Source organism: Doryrhamphus excisus, linkage group LG19 (genome assembly GCF_037039965.1).
Source record: "Doryrhamphus excisus strain RoL-2023G ecotype Guam linkage group LG19, RoL_Dexc_Guam_v1.1, whole genome shotgun sequence".
NCBI classification, from domain to species: Eukaryota; Metazoa; Chordata; class Actinopteri; order Syngnathiformes; family Syngnathidae; genus Doryrhamphus; species Doryrhamphus excisus.
The window spans coordinates 10,500,555-10,518,249 of record NC_136375.1 but is presented as its reverse complement, the minus strand read 5'-3'; the positions used below and the strand labels follow the sequence as shown (position 1 = coordinate 10,518,249).

The 17,695-nt window shown below is 42.0% G+C and overlaps 1 protein-coding gene across 1 annotated transcript in view; it reads left to right on the top strand.

Annotated features, from left to right (window-relative positions):
• Positions 1-14,325, top strand: part of adgb (androglobin) — a 33,168-nt gene extending 18,843 nt beyond the window's left edge. Inside the window, exons 18-34 of the mRNA XM_078799254.1 lie at positions 516-630; positions 1,169-1,336; positions 1,479-1,617; positions 2,539-2,673; positions 3,890-3,983; positions 5,197-5,328; positions 5,457-5,610; positions 5,691-5,878; positions 6,169-6,371; positions 6,569-6,738; positions 7,351-7,453; positions 9,444-9,583; positions 10,332-10,487; positions 11,205-11,328; positions 11,616-11,715; positions 12,841-13,024; positions 13,498-14,325. Of these exons, the coding sequence (XP_078655380.1) occupies positions 516-630; positions 1,169-1,336; positions 1,479-1,617; positions 2,539-2,673; positions 3,890-3,983; positions 5,197-5,328; positions 5,457-5,610; positions 5,691-5,878; positions 6,169-6,371; positions 6,569-6,738; positions 7,351-7,453; positions 9,444-9,583; positions 10,332-10,487; positions 11,205-11,328; positions 11,616-11,715; positions 12,841-13,024; positions 13,498-13,635 (2,443 nt within the window). The 3' untranslated portion in view covers positions 13,636-14,325. The remainder of the gene's footprint in view (positions 1-515; positions 631-1,168; positions 1,337-1,478; positions 1,618-2,538; positions 2,674-3,889; positions 3,984-5,196; positions 5,329-5,456; positions 5,611-5,690; positions 5,879-6,168; positions 6,372-6,568; positions 6,739-7,350; positions 7,454-9,443; positions 9,584-10,331; positions 10,488-11,204; positions 11,329-11,615; positions 11,716-12,840; positions 13,025-13,497) is intronic.
• Positions 14,326-17,695: the final 3,370 nt, after the last annotated feature.

Here is a 17,695-nt window from a genome sequence, read left to right as displayed (position 1 = left end):
CATCTGCTCTTTGCACACTCTCTTCTCTTGCTATTTCTCAGCATTAATGGCAGCTCATCTGTATGCGCTTTGCTATTTGCCAATTAGTTTCAACGCGTTCTTTCTTGTTTCCATCATTCAAACATGCTGTTCTGCTTTGATCTTTGTCATTTTTTTTCTTGAGGTCTCCGCTCCCCCTTTCTTTCACTTTGTCCGTTTTCCCATTTTCTCACCCAACAGTCATTTCCTTCATCTTAATTTTGGACGCTGTCTCTGTGTTTGATAGCGCTCGCCGGGGCTCTGCCTCGGTGCTCATCCATCTCGTTGGTATGCGACGGCTGAATTATGTAAAGCTAATGGAGCCGAGTTTCTCTTTTCACAGGTCTGACCAGACTGTGAACTCAGCTTGGTGCTTTGGCTGAGATCACGTCAGGCTGCTTCTCCTTTGACTGGGCCGCGCTCAGTGTCACCAAAAACATATTTCAAAGAAGACGGGTAGAAGGAAAAAAAAAACATGCTTCTGTTTCCTCCCTCAGGCGCCATGTTTTCGCCCTTCACGCAAATGCAGAGCTGGGCTACCATGTTCACCTGTGCAGCAAGATGCCTTTCTTCTTCGGGGACGAGGACACCATCATGTCACAATGTACCAAGGTCAAACACACTGCACAATGTATGCTCACTTGTTATACTGCTCAAGATATCGAGATCCCATCCCATAATAGCTTAGCCCGTAAACAAATGCTATATGCTTGTATGCAGTTGCACTTTGCAAGCAAACACACTGTCTGAGACAGTTAACAGTCAGTTAACGAGACGAGAAGCGATTGGGACTGTATAACTGACAAAAGGGCTCACTCTGTTCATGCCATTGTTCTGTGGAACAAACGCGGCAAGGTGCTGAAACCAATGCACAGAGTGAAACCGCTTCCTGCCTTTTTGGAGGCAGGAGATGAGGAAAACAGACACACGTGCACATGGCAAAATATTAAGGCCGGCAAAATGATCAAGTTCATTTTCATTTATTGTGTGATTCATTCATTTATAGTCATGGAAGAAATTATGAAACCACTTTGTTGCTTCAGTTTCTTGTTCATCTCACTGCAAAAGTGGTACCAAATAAGTTGGGACAGAAATATGATGGATATTTACTAACAGTACTAACTAACAGCTTCCTTTGTTGTTTAAACAGGAAAGTCTTCGTTTCACGGAGAAGGCAATGTCTATCATGCGGGCCTTGTCTAAAATGGTAGCTACTTTTTATGACAAGCGCGGACGCAACCGTCAAGCAAGAAGCACCCTGGAGGAGATTTACTGCCCCAAAGAAAAGACCCCATTAGAAAAATGGCAGATCCACAAGGTTGGACACTGTTTACACTGGAGTATATTATGTACTTATAAACATTTTCAGTCCCAGCCTCATTCAGAATCTGTCAAGACTGCTCCATCCGCCAATCACTGCTCACATCCCGCCTCTTTCTCCCATATATGCGCACCCTTAGGTGTTCAGCTTGGCCCTCTACTACATGCTGTGTGATGCCCTGGGCAGGAGAATGACCCCACAGGAGCGCTTCGCCATAATGGTCCTCACTGTTGACCCTTCACTCCTGGCTAGGGCACCCAGAGCACGCTCTCCTGCATGTAACAGTCATTTCTGGCTGGTTCTATGTGTTCATTTTATCATAGTAGTTTTTAGTAGTCTTGTACTTCAATGGGTTGGTATATGATATCTTTTGCAAACACGCACTAAAATGACAACTGACACAGTACAAGCAAACTACTGTATTAACTACAGTGTTACTATCACTAAGCCAGGCTTTTCAAATATTTCATAAATTTTTCCACAAAAAATGTTGCAAGAAAATAAATAATGAAATTATATTCAAATGATTATAATTATTTAAGCAAATCAAAAAAATACTTAAAATATTTAAATATACTTCTAATAATATATTTACTAAATAAATATACAGCTATAGCTGTATATTTATATATATATGTATTTATATAGTAGCCAGAATACAGCTATTATATTTTATATATTTTATAATTTCAGGAAACACAGTATTAACGCTTAATAAATAGAAACAATATTTTACTAAACAATCAAATATTACAAAGAAATTATGAAGTGATAAAATGAAAATACATTTTTAAGCCTGTCTAAAATAATACTTAAAATATTTCAATATGCCCTATGTACTAATATTATATATTGATTAATTAAGTATCCGAAAATGAATAGATTATAATGTATCATGCAAAAGATACTGTTTGAGGAAATGGTATTAATACTAAAAAATGCAGTATTTAACTAGGCATTTCAAGTATTGGAAGAATAGTGTTTAAATATAAACATGTTTAAATATACTCTGGCTATATATACATGGACTAAATGAAATACAAGTATAAATAACTAACTATATTCCAATATATCTATGATAATTTTGTATTTTATAATGTATTGCATAATAGCCACTATTTGAGTGGGAAAAGTGTTGATCATTTCCAGTGCAAGTGTTCATTTGTCGCTGTTGTTTTGCACGGCTATTCTTTAAAAAGTGCATGAAGAGTCGCAGCCTCCAGAAAATTGGAACGACAGGCATCCAACAGCTGAGGAGGTCAAGGCGGCAACTCTTCTGCAGGCTGCGTTCAGGGGACGCTTGGTGCGACTGGTCCTCAAATCCTCCAAATCTGGTAACCCGACACACAAAGAAAACTCACACATCCCAACTTTAATACCAACAGTTTGTGTGACAATACACGCTGTTGTCGTAACTGCAATTTCCTGCTCTCCTCCGATGATTTGCACCACTCGGGGAGGCTGAACGGACTGCAGCAGCAGCGGTAGTAGTCGCACATCTGTCTCCATGAAGGGATTATGATGCACTGTCCAAACACATAAAAGCATGCACAAGACACCGTCTGCTTTCGCTGGTCACAGTTTGATCTAGCCTGGTGGCATGTATTGAGCCTCTGAGCAGAGTATAAGACTGCCAGTCTTTCTAATACGTCCTGACAGAGCAGGGGTTGCCGCAGTGGTAATACATACACATAGCCTAAAAGGCACGCATGCACACCACATCCTTTGCAGTCTTGTTGTTTTTTTTTTTGTGTGTGCTGGAGGCGAGGGTATATTTCGCTTTGGTATGTTTGATATTTCCCGATATTTTCCCCAGTAGTGTGTCATTTTACTGTCAAGGTAAAGTCTCACTTTGCCCAGATGCTCTCTTTTTATACCAGAGGCCTGAAGCTAACTGTGCCTTCTAAAGGCACAACACATGACAATGTCACTCCCTGAATAACATGCACATATGGGAGTTGGCCACTGCCTCATTAAAGGAGCATTTGCATAAAACAGGACAAAACAATAGGTTCAGTGGGAATTTGACTCTTCTTTTATAGCTTGCATAGCAACTAGTGGAGCACATTTTTTTTTTCAAATAGGTTTACTCATTAGTCAAGAATGACAGCTGTTGAAAGCACCAAATATTAAAACGTATTCAGGAAAAGAACAAATGGGCTTTTCGATTGACACCGCCACTTTTCCTTGTCCCCCCTGGGGATATCAACATAGTAGTTCTTCATCTGTCTGTGACCTGCCTTGGCCCCAGTGATAATAGCATCAATTTAGATAAGAGGGTGTTTAAAATGATTTAATTCTTATGTTATTGTTCATTGAAAAGCCAAAACAAAGCCGCCTGTGGACGCCCTTACACTGTTGCTATGTCAATATACAGTAAGAATAATACATGTACTCCTATTTCCACTCCCCAAAATACATTGAGCAATTGCTGCTTCCCGCTGTAAAAGTAGGTCATCCTCGATGAATGTTTCATGTATTGGCAATGTGCATTGTCTTTCATCTTTAATCGTACTTTGCCTTGTGCTTGTGTCCTCCTCGTCCATCCAGCTGTAAAAGGGAAGAGCTGCGCATCTTCAGTCCTTTCAGACATGTGGTCAAGGGTTGAATCCGACACTGACAAACACGCCTCCACCTTGCTATGGTAAATGAAGGTTATACTGTCTTGAATGGCCTTAGTTTTTTCCCACAGCGTTTCAAAGCAGTGCAGGTGAGATTATTAAGAGGGCTCCCTTCTACTGCTGCTACAGTATGCGCTGTATATTTGATATCCTGTCATCCCTTTGAGCCTCTCTACGTTGCCACACGCCCAGAATTGGCTCCCTCTCCTGGTTGTGGTGGCCTGTGGCGGCCAGGCAGGGAGCATTTTTCCACATTGTGTTCCATCTTTTTCCCAGTGGTACCATCTGCTGTTTATCCTTACGTTGTTCCAATCAGCTAGCAGCGTCTGCCATATGACCTGCTGCCTGGGGAAGTATGTTTGCGCATGAGCGCCTGCTCCATGCGAGTATGGAGGCTTCTTTTTTTCCTTTTTTTAAATAGTGGAACCCTTAAGGTCAATCACAGTCTGTTCCACGATGCTTGTTGACCTCTTCATTGTTCATATTTAAACAAAAACAGTCAATGGAAATAGGAATTCTTCCTCCGTCGGCTATTATCTCATCAATGTAATGGTCGATATAGTAGACATAATCATAGAGTAAATAAGCCATTTAAGACGTTCATAAAATTCTTGCTTTTGTGTCACAGTAAATGTGTTCCCCAGGGGACCTTAGTGGCCAGCGGACAAATGTGTGGACAGGAAGTGACATCAGAGGTTCAGAGTTGAGTTTTAGCTTATCGCATCTCATTATTGTGCCTGTTCTGGTGATCATCTCTGATGCTTGTCTCACTGAACAATTACTGACACCTAGTGGCCAAAGTACAAACTACTTTCACAATTAGCATGCATCGTCTGCCTTGTAATTGTATTTTAGTTAATTTAGGAATTTTTATGCTTGAAAATGTCCAATTTATGCCAAGAATAAGCACAATTTGGTTAAAGATGTATTTTTTTAGTAGGCTGTATTTAACCATGAAGCAGCGATAGGTGAGGGATGAGGGATGTTCGAACCGTGATGTAGCAAGGACGTCCGTGTACATCCCATTCTTCTTTTACTATTAATGTCAGCCAGGACAAAGAACCGTGGACCACTTTAGTCGCTACACTACCGCTACATCACAAACAATAACTTAAGTTGGTTTTATTATTCTTCTGTCACTGGTATTTTCTGTGGAGGCATCACACCATATTTTATGTTTAGCAAGTTAAAGTTTTAGCTCTTTTGCATGTGTAATTTTGTGTGTTTCCTTCACAGGAACATGTTTGAACTTTATGATAAAAAGGCCACACTCTACCCCTGTCAGCTGGATGAATGGACCAAAATAGTTTTTGCCGATTACTCTGTCAGCTTCCCAGACAAAGCCACCTCTTGGATTTTGATCTTTAGGTTTGTCTATGTTTGTCACTTGGCGGGTTTAGAATGGATTTGACAAATAGAATGATAAATTCAGATTGCTGTAACATGGAATTTAATCATTTATTTTCTCGGTGTTGTGTGTGTGTGTGTGTGTGAAGGGAGGTGTTCTTTTTTACTAGGGAGACATTGCTGTTACCAAAGGTCTACTGCACTATTCCCCATTCCCGGCTGCACATCATAAATAACGACACGGGAGAAGAGCTGACCAAGCTCATCACAAGAATCCCGCCCCATCTTTATCAACCCAACATGGTTGCTTCTATTCACCACTAAATTAAAGATTAATGTCAAATCCTTCATGCATATATATTTTTCTAAATCTCCCATTGCAGCTGGGTTACACCTTTGTGGCCGAGGCAATCACCACCGAATGGCCCCCTGCTGGTTCCAAGTGGACCTTGCGTTTGACTTGTACAAGGGAGCCTCTGCCGAAATTGTCCCACCCATCTCCACTCAGCACATTTTCCATGCAGGAATTCCAGGATTATTATATTCCTAACAAGAAGAATATTATATGTGGGTAAGAGCAAGTAGCACCACACCTCATTAACCTTAGAGTATCTTATAACGGCCAGTTGTATGGTATACACACGTAAATTAGCCAGGCATTAACAGCAGTTGTTGCTGTTCTTCTTTTTGTACCCCTCTCATCCCTGCACTCCCCTCTCTGTTTTCTGTTTTCTTCTTTTCTATCCCCTCCTGCTCATGTTTTGCGACACTTGTTTTGTAGCAGGTTGCGGAAAGTGTTGTATTTCAGTATATATTTTTTTCAAATGTTAGATTTATCTGTAATTTGTAATGTTTTTGCAGCTACTCTGTGAAGGTGACCGAACCGGTTCTCATCACTATTCACTTTAAGACATCCTGTCCACATGTGATGATACGTTTGTCCATTTTGGACCACAAGGAAGAAATGGCCAGTGCCACCGGGCAAGGCGTCACCGTGATTCCCGTGTTCAACTTCCTACCCAGCAAAGAGGAGGAGGAGGAGGAGGTTGAGGAGGAGCCATTAGGTTTGGGATGTGTTTTTAATGTATGTTTTATGTGTTATTTTTAGAATTTAACCAAGCGGAGATAGCTTTTTTCCCATTAGAGTAAAGTTTCCCAACTATTTAATTTGCTTTCCAATTCCTGCTGTAATAACAGGGCGCAACACTCGCCATTTGTCTTCCTTTTCCTCCGACTCAGGCCTTTGCTCTCCTTGTTACAGCTCCCAGTTGCACAGTAGAGGAGGAGAACCAGAACATATCCCCCACCCAGGAGAATGAAATCAAGGAATTAGACGGCAGTCAAGAAGAAGACGAGGAGGGCAGTACATCTGGGAAATCAGACTCTGCAGCTGACCACTCGCAGCCGCCCACCGAGACGCCGGCAACACCGGTAACGCCGACTGCATGTATTCACGGGTTGCTCTGACACTTTCCTTCTCTCTCTTGCTGCTGCTTCTTCTCCTCCTCTCCCACTTGCTTTCTGCTTGTGTTTGTATGAATTTTTCACTGCCAAATACTCATAGCACCTTACTTGCAGACTCGCGCACGCACATGAACTTACCCACCCACCCACTCACATTCTCTCACACAGACAAAATGCTCAAGAGAAGAGCAGCAGAAACCAGAGGGATGCTTTTCTTGTTAGTGTCTGGCTTAGCCAGGGAGCAGTAATGTATGATCAGCTATCTGAACATACAGCATACATGCTGGTTGCAGTACACCATGTACTTCGGCATCCGAGAAAAATGAGTACCGCCGTCGCGGTAATGAAACGGATCATGTCGAATCCAGTAAATCATCAGCGGGAGGCATATTGATTTGTCCTTAAGACCACTGATCAGATTAGAGCAGACATCTGTGATTAAAAATGATGTTCTGGAGACGGTATTGGCAGCTTCTAGACTGTTTAAATATGTTTACCTAAAGGCAAAACAATTACCGTGTACATGTGCGTCATTTCTCAGTATTTTACACTCACGTTTTATCTGTATTTGTTTGACAGGAGCATAAGTATGTGGTGAGGGCAGAGGTGCTGCGTCAGAGCTGGGATTTGGATGATACTCAGTTGGCTTTTGCCCATCTGCTCAGTTACAGAGAAACCCAAGGTACCCTCAGCCAAGTTCCCCATCTCGTATCACACATGAGAACCACTGTGAACACAACACAATATGGCTGCTTCGTTTAGCAAATCAAAATTTTGCCTTGATAAACATTATGTACTGTATCTCACAAAAGTCAGTACACCCCTTACGTTTCAGCGACCATTTTGCTATCTTAAGGTGGTACAAGGTCCTCGGGGTACGTACAGCACGTGTTCCATTTCTAGACAGTGACATAAGTCTGATCTTATACTGAAATTAACTCCTAAGTCACTCATTAGTACATTAATAAAACACTATATACACAAATGAAAATAAAATCCAAAGCACTATCAACTTCATAGCACAGAGATCATTTAACAATTTTTTAGAGTCGGGGTGCACATTAAAAGTGGAAAAACGGCAAGTGTTTTTTGTGCCATGTGTTTGTTTGTTAAATAAAAACAAGCAGTCGGCAAAGGTAGTATCGGCCACACAGGTGAGCAGGTGTGAAGGTCCACATCTGTACTGCTGCTCAGTGCCGGGCTATAAGCTGCATAAACCCCTCCACAATGCAATCAACCCCTGAGGCCAAAAAGGCAACACCTCGACTTCCTAGCAAACCACGCATGAGTGTGTGAAGTGGGAAAATAGAGCAAAAAGACATTTAACTAGAAAGACTCAAATGTTGATATTAACAATTAATAAAAACACAATGACTTGTCTTTAAATATATGTCGAACATTTTTTTTTGTATGTGTGTTTTGATGAATATGAAAGGACTGCTTGACAGCCCTGACGTAAATAGACAAAGAGTAGAGGAGACAAAAACAGTGAGCTGGCACTTCAAGCTGGACCTATTAATGCTGACACGCCGATTGGAAAGGCAGCATTGCAAGAAATGCTGCAAACGTTAGACAGACAGTACAAATTGCCCTTGAGGAAAATACTTGAGACAAACGGCAATTCCACAACTTTACAGAGTGAAAGATGACATATTAAAGGAAATATTGCATTATGATATTGTTAGATATTGTAACTGGTTTATTTGGTCTCATGTTAATACCTTTTTTGTCAATTTGTGGGACAATAAGTGTTTCAAAACACAACTCGGTTAAATAAAAAACAAAGGTTCCTATTTGTCATATTTTTTCATTGTACTTTTCTTAAAATGAATGTAAAAACCTCTGGACCCAATCACGTTCAACCCTACTATCCACTGATGACTCAGCAGAGTGTCATTCCTGTCTAAGTAGCTGCCAATATATTTATATCCAAGTTTCTTTTCTGTAGTATTGTCTGTTGTGAAGATAGAATAAGATGATACTGTATACGTGAGCTTTGGTGCAGCTTTGTGTATTAGTCCAGTGACCACACAAGCCTCCTATGGTTTTCCAATAAGCTGGTGGAAGTGGGTCAATAGGAAGTCAAATGAAGTTTGCTCCTCTTGCCCCATGGTGCCCTGGGAAATATCTCAGCAGGAAAGTGAATTAATTTCACCCAGTTAAACCGCGTCTCAGCGGTGAGGCTGTGCCCTTGATCATGCTCCCTATATGCTACACGGATAGTGCACACCACGGCGCGCTCTTTGAAACCCCTTTTAACAAGCTCAAATAGTGCTGTGTGCATGTCTAATGCACAGCTGCACACCATGACTGGATGTATGTATGTACTGCTTCAGCATGTCAGTGTTTAGCACCTAAACAACGCCGCTGTGTTTTCATGAACCGACTTGTCCACATGAATATCAGGCTTTAGCATCGCAAGCGGACATCGTGCTGCATTTCCAAACGGCTTAGACGAGCCTAACTTGGCAGGGTGTCGTCTAAATGATGGATCATTGTGGGAAAGGGAGCCTTTACGTTTGTGTCCAGTTTAACTGGGAAGTGCAACAGTGCCACCTAGCAGAGGTGTGCTCACATGACAGATGCTCACACTCACAAAGTTAACATCTAAGATAATTTGTGTCAGCATCCATCAAAGTATTTACCATGCACCTTCTCTTTGCAACATGCAGTCTTCTTCCCTGAGGAAGTGGCGGACTCTGACACATCGAGCAATGAGGAGCAGATCATCGAAGTGCCAGCCAAACCTAACAAGAAAGGCCAAGACGACAAGGAAATCCACGGCGGCTCATCTGTCCCGAAGGAAGAAACGGTAATATATCACCGCCGCACTGTGACGGGACAACTGTGCTACCGTGATGTCAGCAGAGCTGCGTAAACGTGTGCTATCCAGTCCTACTAGTCACTACCAAGCTCTCCGGTGCCTGCTCAGCTGAATGATGTCATTTAAGTCCAGAAAGTGGAGAGTCACTAAGCAAAATGACCTTTTGGAGTGCACACTCATTGACTGGGAGCCGCAGAGTCTTTCAGTCTAGCGTTTTATCTGCTTGGTTGACTCCGCTGTCAGACAAATCTGTGACCCAAAGTAAGACAAGCATCATGTCAGTGTTGTGCTGCAAGTAATCTGTCTTGAAGAGGCCTGCTCTCGCTCAGTATTCCATGTTTGCTTGTGCAAATCAAAAGCCCTTAATAAGTGCTTCTTGTTTGCCGCATATCTAATCATAAGCCCAATCACATTTGAAAGGCAGATTTCCACAGCGCCTGGTTCTCTGCCGTCTATTTCCATTTGAATGTGTTTTGTTTTTTTTCTCATTAGCAGCACAACATTGTTGGAGGTAGCCGATGTCATGATCTCTGAATAAATTAACTCAACAATGACATGTTATTTTCCTTGAGCGCCGCATAAAAGCCCCGGTCCAGTGGCTCATTGAAAGAGACAGACTCATCACGCATTTGCAGCGTGGTGACCTTCAGCATCTCTGTCTATATATACACGGTGTGTGTGTGTGTGTGTGTTGTTTTTATTTTAATCCATGTGTGTCTACCTGACATTTGTGCAGAGCCTTGACCTGACGAAGGCCAACTACACGCTGTGTGTGGCTGTTGACAAGAACCAAACAGAGAGCATCGAGGTGAAGAAGGACATAGAGCGAATAGAGCAGATCAAAGCTATTAAAAGAGCTTGGGAAGCGGCAGAACCCGGCCGTGCTGCCAAGGTAACCCAGTGGCTGAATATGTATCTGGAGATGGACAAAAGTATTGGGCATCACTTAGCTGACTTCTTCGTCTTAACTAGACAGTGTGGAAAACTTGATGCTGTGACTGTGTCCTAATCCTTCTGTCCATACGGTGCAGTGGTTCTCAACTGGTGGAATCCATTCTTACATATTAAAATATGTCATATTCAACAGATGGCTGACTTATTTTCAAGTAAAATTAAGCAGTATTTTCGTCATTTCACCCTTTCTTTGACAAAATGTCATGGTAAATTCCTTTAAAATGCATTCTGGACTCAGGATTGCAGTTTTAAAGAACATAAATTTACTTGGTTTGACTTGTATAGGAGCATAAAAAATAAAATACAAAAAATACAATAAATAAATAAAAAAAAGAGAAATGACAAAGTGTAAAAATAATTTTACAAAAATCATAGAAATACATACAAATTAAAAATGACTCAAGATGTAAATAGAAATGTTCAAAAAACAATCAAAGGAAATAAAAGTGCAAAATCATAAATTAAAAATAAAATTAAATAATAAAAGTGTAAAACAAAATACAAATAAAAATGACAAAAGTGTCAAATATAAGTAAATAATAAATTAAATAAAAGTGTAAACAAATAATAAAAATTTAAAAAAGCAAATTTAGACACTGATAAACATGTATGTGTATTGTTTTGACGTTCTCCCATTGTGACGTTTTCTTTTCAGGCATGGCAATTACGCCTCAATTGGCTCAGTCAATTTCAACCTCCAAATGATGATGATGAAATTCCTGCTGAGGAGCCGCCACCACCATCACCACCACCGCCACCACCACCACCCGACGATTCTGGTCATTTTTTGTTTTTCTTTGTTTATAAGATTAGAGCTGCTCCTTCTTCACATCTAGTGCCTCCCAGACGCCTCCCTGGTGAGGTGCTTCAGGCATGCCCAGTCAGAAGAAGTACCAAGGGCAGACCTAGGACACGCTGGATGGATTATGTCTCACAGCTGGCCTGGGAACGCCTTGGTGTCCAGTGAAGTCTGGGCTTCCCTACTGAGACTGCTGCCCAAGCAACCCGGAAACTGGGAACAAAAACACATACTTCATCGCTGCTGTTTTGTTTGTTTTTTTAGCAGATGAGGCCTGCAGTCCTGTTCCTTTCAACGCTCCCAACATACCAATTGAACAACTGTTAAGCATCGTTGTTCCTCCCATGGACTGCACTCCCTTCATCAGGTGGGACTACCCAGCATGCCTTGCGGCATTTTGTGAAAACTTGTTACATGTTTAGAGTTAATATAGTTCTTTATTATTCCCCACAGCAGTAGTAGTAGTTTCCCGACTGTGTGAAAAGCTCACAGACTTCAGGCTTGGCTACTGCTTGCTCAATCAATACCTCAATCAGAACCTCCACCTTTCAGCAAGCCAAAGTGCATCTGACTATCTCTTGTGAGACTTTAATGTCAAGGAACTTGTCAGCATTTTTGCAAAGCAAGTGTCTCCCAAGAGTGGACCTCCTTTGTCTCTGGTGTCATCCGCTCTCTCTCCCTCTCACGCCCCCTCACGTTGTCTGGCTCAGGCCATCCCTGCCTGCTTGTGATAAATGAGATGGTATTTGCGTCTCTTAATCAAAAAGCTATTTCAGGACCCCCACTGTGCTCATCGTATCAGTGTGATGTGGCCTCTCCTGTCACCCCTCCATCCCTTTTCCTGTGTGTGTGTGTGTGTGTGTCTCCGGCAGTTAATGGCTGCTGACAAAGTAGTAGTCTGTACTGGCCAATGCTCATTATGCCAAAAGCACTTCAGTGGCACAGCAACTAGCCTTCCGTCATCATTAAAACCAGAAAGAGGCAAACACATTTTTTCAGATTTTCAGTCTCCATCTTATGTTTGCACCTCAGATGGTCGCTTGTACTTTTGGAAAAAGTTTTTGTCAACTTCCTGACTTCTGGCGCTGTCTTTTTCTCCTCTTATCACACGCAGACAGACTCCAGCAATAAGTTGTGCGCTATTTAATTGTTACAATGAAGTCTTATTGCAGAAATACCCGAAAGCGGCCGTGGTTCCGTTGACACCTCATGCCAATGTCATTGTGCATTGACAGCTAGTCTTGCCAGATAAAGACATGGGTGCGAGTCACATCATTTTCTCTGCTGCGTTCCCATTCATACAGACTATAGCCAATCTGTGCACAGGCTCGTTCGCCTGGCCTATCTGGCTCAATAGCAGGTATAGAACATTGTAAGCTTCAATGTAGCTGAATATCTCCTCCTCCAGCAGACTGTGATGGAACCACACTGTCTTTTTAATCACACCGCCATGAAGCACACTACATTAAGAATTCATTGTGTAATCACGCAGAAGGAAACAGGAATTTCCAACAATGGTGGATTCTGAGATGGAGGAGAACCAGCGGAGGAAGCGTTTAGAGAAGATCCAGGCCTACCAGTTGGAGCGGGAGCAGTTGGTGGAGGAGCGCTTGGAGAAAGCCACCACCAGGAAGGAACGAATGAAAGACCTGTTGAAGCAGTATGAGAGCCAGCAGGTCAGTTTGGTGGCTCCTATCACAGGTGGTCCTCGGTTTACGGCGGGGCTGCGGTGACCAAAGTGCGGCCCGGGACCATTTGTGACCTACATTTAAATAGAAAAACTTAAAAAAAATAACTACAAAAATGGAAAGTATTTATATGAGAATAAAGACAAAATAAACTGTAACGCTACACATAACTGCCAGGTCAATACAGTATCCTTGAGCATGTTAAAGGATCGGGGACAGTAATAACTAAACAGCTTGATGCTTTTTTGTTCACGTTAGGTGTACAGTATACAATTTGGATATGAGTCTGTAAACAAAGGACCACCTGTTGTCCCCTTCAATTTGGTAAAGGTCACCGAAACAAACACAGGTCGTTAGCATTAAAGCTACAGACACACAAATAGAGCTAACTGCACTTTAAATTTTAACTGGACAAACCAATCCAGTAACTCCCCTCCCTTCTGTCTTCGTGTTCTTCCCAGGCGGCCATGTTGCAAGAGCAACAGAAATTCCAGGACATTTGCATGCAGCAGAATCAGAAATCCAGTGACAATCGCAAAGGGTCAAATAACCGCTTGAAAAAGAAACAAGAGGATAAACACACTGCGGATGAGGCCTAAGCAGCTCTGTTGAGGCGGGGGGAAAAAATGCCCCTCGCCGCCAAATAGCAAACATTGATAGGACAATATCTATTGACAGATGGACACATGCGGAAGACCACTGCGTCACAAGACAAAAAAAACACAGAACATACAACTTGTGTACCTCAGCATGACTCAAAGTTGCATCTTTGTAAACAGCCATAGGATAAACGCCAGACATGGTAGAGATACATATATGGAATACACCGGAACCTGTCCAATAATGCAGGCGACTTCTTGGGCCTACTGTCGTCTTGCACAGTTTTATCTCTCCATTCTATTCTCTCTGATGCTCACGTTAATACAGTAGTTACAAATATTTGTGTTCATTGTTGATGTTGCCTTTTCCTATTCAAACCCATTTGCTTCCTTGAAGGTCACTGTATTGACTGAGAAAGCCCTAAAGGCATGCTGGGTACGTCCAGCCTCCCCACCAGCTGATTGAATTGGTCGATTGATATAGTTTCACTAAAAGAAGTCCAAATATAGCATGTCTGACTTATTTTTAGCTTCAAATTTTTCATTGACGGTTATAATCCAAAATATATAAACGCCTTAGCTTAAAATATGTGTTTTTAATTGTAGAATGTCTACTAATCTTCTGTATAGTGGGAAGATAATTGCTCATGTATGAGATGATGACGCCATCTAGTGGCTGTGCATATGAATAAATTGTCACTAATGCTTCACTGTGCTTCAACTTCGAGGTTAACTAACAAAAATGGATTGTACGGATTGTATGAAGGAACGTTTCCTATGTGTGTGTGTGCGCCATTCTGCAGTAATTGCACTCCGGCATGAAGACATTTGCACCCCTCTGCATCCAGTCCCAACTGTATTCAAGTAGGTGGGGCGCAATGAATAGAGAGATGCGTTCAGGGTGCTACTACATTTCGTGCTTGATGTGTGCTCCACGCAGACTGTCAGGCCTCATTGATTTCAACACCTATTCTGGTATTGAACATTACCTTATGTGTCAGTACTGTAGCGCTCTTTAACTCCCAAATGTGTGTCTTCTCCCGCAGGTGACATGGAGACCAATTACCTGAAGTGTGGTATTGTCAACGAGAAAATGTAGAATTAACAAGCCACCTCGTAATTGGCAGCTGCTTGCCTAAAGGTCCCGTATTATAGTACTTTCCTACCATTTAGGTAGGTACCATTTGGAAGTGAAAATAACTATGAAATTTTCTAAGAGTGATGTCTAAACTATATATTTGTTCATTTAACGTGCACAGAATGACGAACAGCCCCATGTTAAGTGCTGCTGTTTGTGTTCCTGCATTCAAGAGATCTTTCAATTTTCCGAATAGGCTTTCAAATATCAACCAATCAGAGGACAGAAAAATGCTGGGCGGATTGCGATTACATGGCAACACATAACACGGTGAAATTTGATTGGTCCCCCAAAAAATAATACAGACACGCGCACACGTACTGGAAGCATTGCAGCCAGGAGACTCGAAGTGAAGATACTAGACTGTTGGGAATAAATTCATCCGAATTCATGGAACCCCAAGAACGTGATTGCCACTTTTAGCTTCCCGGTTCGACACACATAAGCTCCAAACGAACCCCATAGCTTTTTTTCTTTTACATAATGTCAGCGCGGTAGAATGTCATATTTGTGCTCCGAAAACAAGAAGCTAGGCAGATCACTTTAGCTAGCTAGCTGCCCCAAGGCAAAAGGGGAGAAATAAAGATGTCAGAAAAGTCGAACATAAACGAGTTTGATAGGTGAGCAATCGGACATGCTATCTATTGGCTAAGTCTGTGGCAGGCTTTTATCATTGAAATTTCGTTTTTTTTCTCATGTCATCAAAAGGTTCTGGACACATTACTTTTACAACATTGTTTAAAAGTCAATTCAGTATAATACGGGGGACATTTTATGCAAGGATAACAGGAGCCAAAAGAATGGCAATGACCTTGAACGCAAGGGTTCATGTGTTTAGACTTCTCTACAAGTAATAAGACTATTGGATTCTTGAATGGAGCCACATAGTAGGATGATGCAATTAGGCGAAACTGGATACACATTCCCTGAGTGCTGTGGAGACTACTGGTGGCCCTTTAATTCACTTTTCATTTGGGAGGTCATAATTCAAGACCGGTTAAATCGATTCAGTTTCCATATGGACGACAAACGGACTGTCGGGAAGTTGTCTGCCATCTGACTACGAGTTCAAGCGGTGGCCCTCATGTGTCTTTTTGCTACGGGAGGTTGGGATGGCATATACTTCAGGTGATAGACTGGTTGTCTCTCAACCTGAAAGTTGCTGCTTCGATCCTCGATGCTGTGTCATCAGTAGGTCAATGAGACAGCAATGTCAAAGCACTTTGACTAACTTGAAGGTATGAAGCCGCTATGCAAGCGAAACCTGTTCTTTCTAGTCTTGACTGTGCATGAACTGATGAAGCCGTGTTGTGTTGTCTTTGCTTTAGTTTAAAGATCAATAATGAAACACCCAGGCAGACATGGACTGAAATGGAGTGGACGCAAGGTGTTTTTTCCTTCCAGGCTCAATATGCCCGCTGTGCCAGCCCATTCTTGTTTCTGTTACCTGCTGAGTCTCTTCTATAGAGGTCAGGCCTCACGGGTTGGCTATGTTGACAGAAGACAGGGGGGGAGCCTCTGAAGATGGAAGGCTTCAGAGTCTCATGTGATAGGAACCGAAGTCAGCAGTCTGACAAGCACTTGTAATCCCACCCTGCCTCTGTTCCCCGTAACACTCGAATGCAGCGCTGCAGGCTGAACCCCACAATGGCAGACATCCTAACTTGATTGCAACCTTATTCTTGTAAACTGGGCTCTGCCATCCCTTTAATCACCGTGCATTGACTGCACCGTCTCTACGCTGCTTGGCCGATGTCCAGCCGCGCCAGGAAAACCAAATAAGCACTTGTGAGTGCTTCATAAAAAAAACATCCAAAACTCCAAAATGGGAGTACAGTATAGACCACCAAGGACAAGACGATCAGATCCCAGCATCCCAAATCCTGTTGGTTCTTTCCTGACACTTTTACAGATGAGCTTTCGTATTAAATGTAGCTTATTTCCCTCGGGGTCCTCACTTATCAATGTCTGCCGACATCCTTCCTTGACGACCTGTTAATAGGGAAGATAAGCCTACTCCAATTTGAAGGAGAGACGGAGGCCATATTGAAGCAGCGTGGACAAACAATACTTCAGCTCTGTGTACGTTTTTGACAGTGTCAAAGGGAGACAATGAAGACTTGACAGCTGTCCTTCATATTTGTATGATTTAAGAGGAGGGGAGTGATTTTTGTCTTTATTGACAAGTGTCCTTGGCGACCTGTTTTTTTAATTTATACAATAGTGTAGCGTAGATGCTCACTATAATAACAGAGCAGTCTTGTTGTCTCTTGCTTTTTTTATAGTTTCTTGGTTGGGTACATTTGACAAGGTCATTATGCAGGACCATAAGTTGCAACTTATGTAGGTTCATGTAGGTGCTGACTAAATTAATTCAGTGATGCAGAGCCGAGGAATGTCAGTTTTCTATATTGGTTTGTGCAATGGCAACTCTTGGGAAGATTACCGTTTTGCTTCATTTACCAGCAGATGCCTTAAGGCTACAACTTCTTTGTCATGCTCGGCGTAATTTCTTCTATGACAGACAGATTCGTGTGCACACCCCGATCCGGAAATCAACCCAGAATCAACCTCAATCTTTTTTTCAAAACAATTATTGGTCACTAGGTGTCAATAAGGTTAAAGTAATGTTCGATTCAACACACAAACGGCAAACTTTGTCGCTGGAACAATCAGCTTTTATTGTAGGTTTGATATTATAATAATAATCACAAATAAAAATTCCTACTAAATGTCCCTGTTGTTGCAGTAACGTACGCCAAGCTAAAACTCAACTCTGAACCCGCAATGTCACTTCCTGTCCGATTGCCACTCAGCTTCCTTAGGGAACATATTTCTCGCAACACACAAGCACAAGTCTTATTTATATGTGTAATGGTGACTCTAGGGGTGTTATTTCATGTCTAGAGGGCTCTAATCATT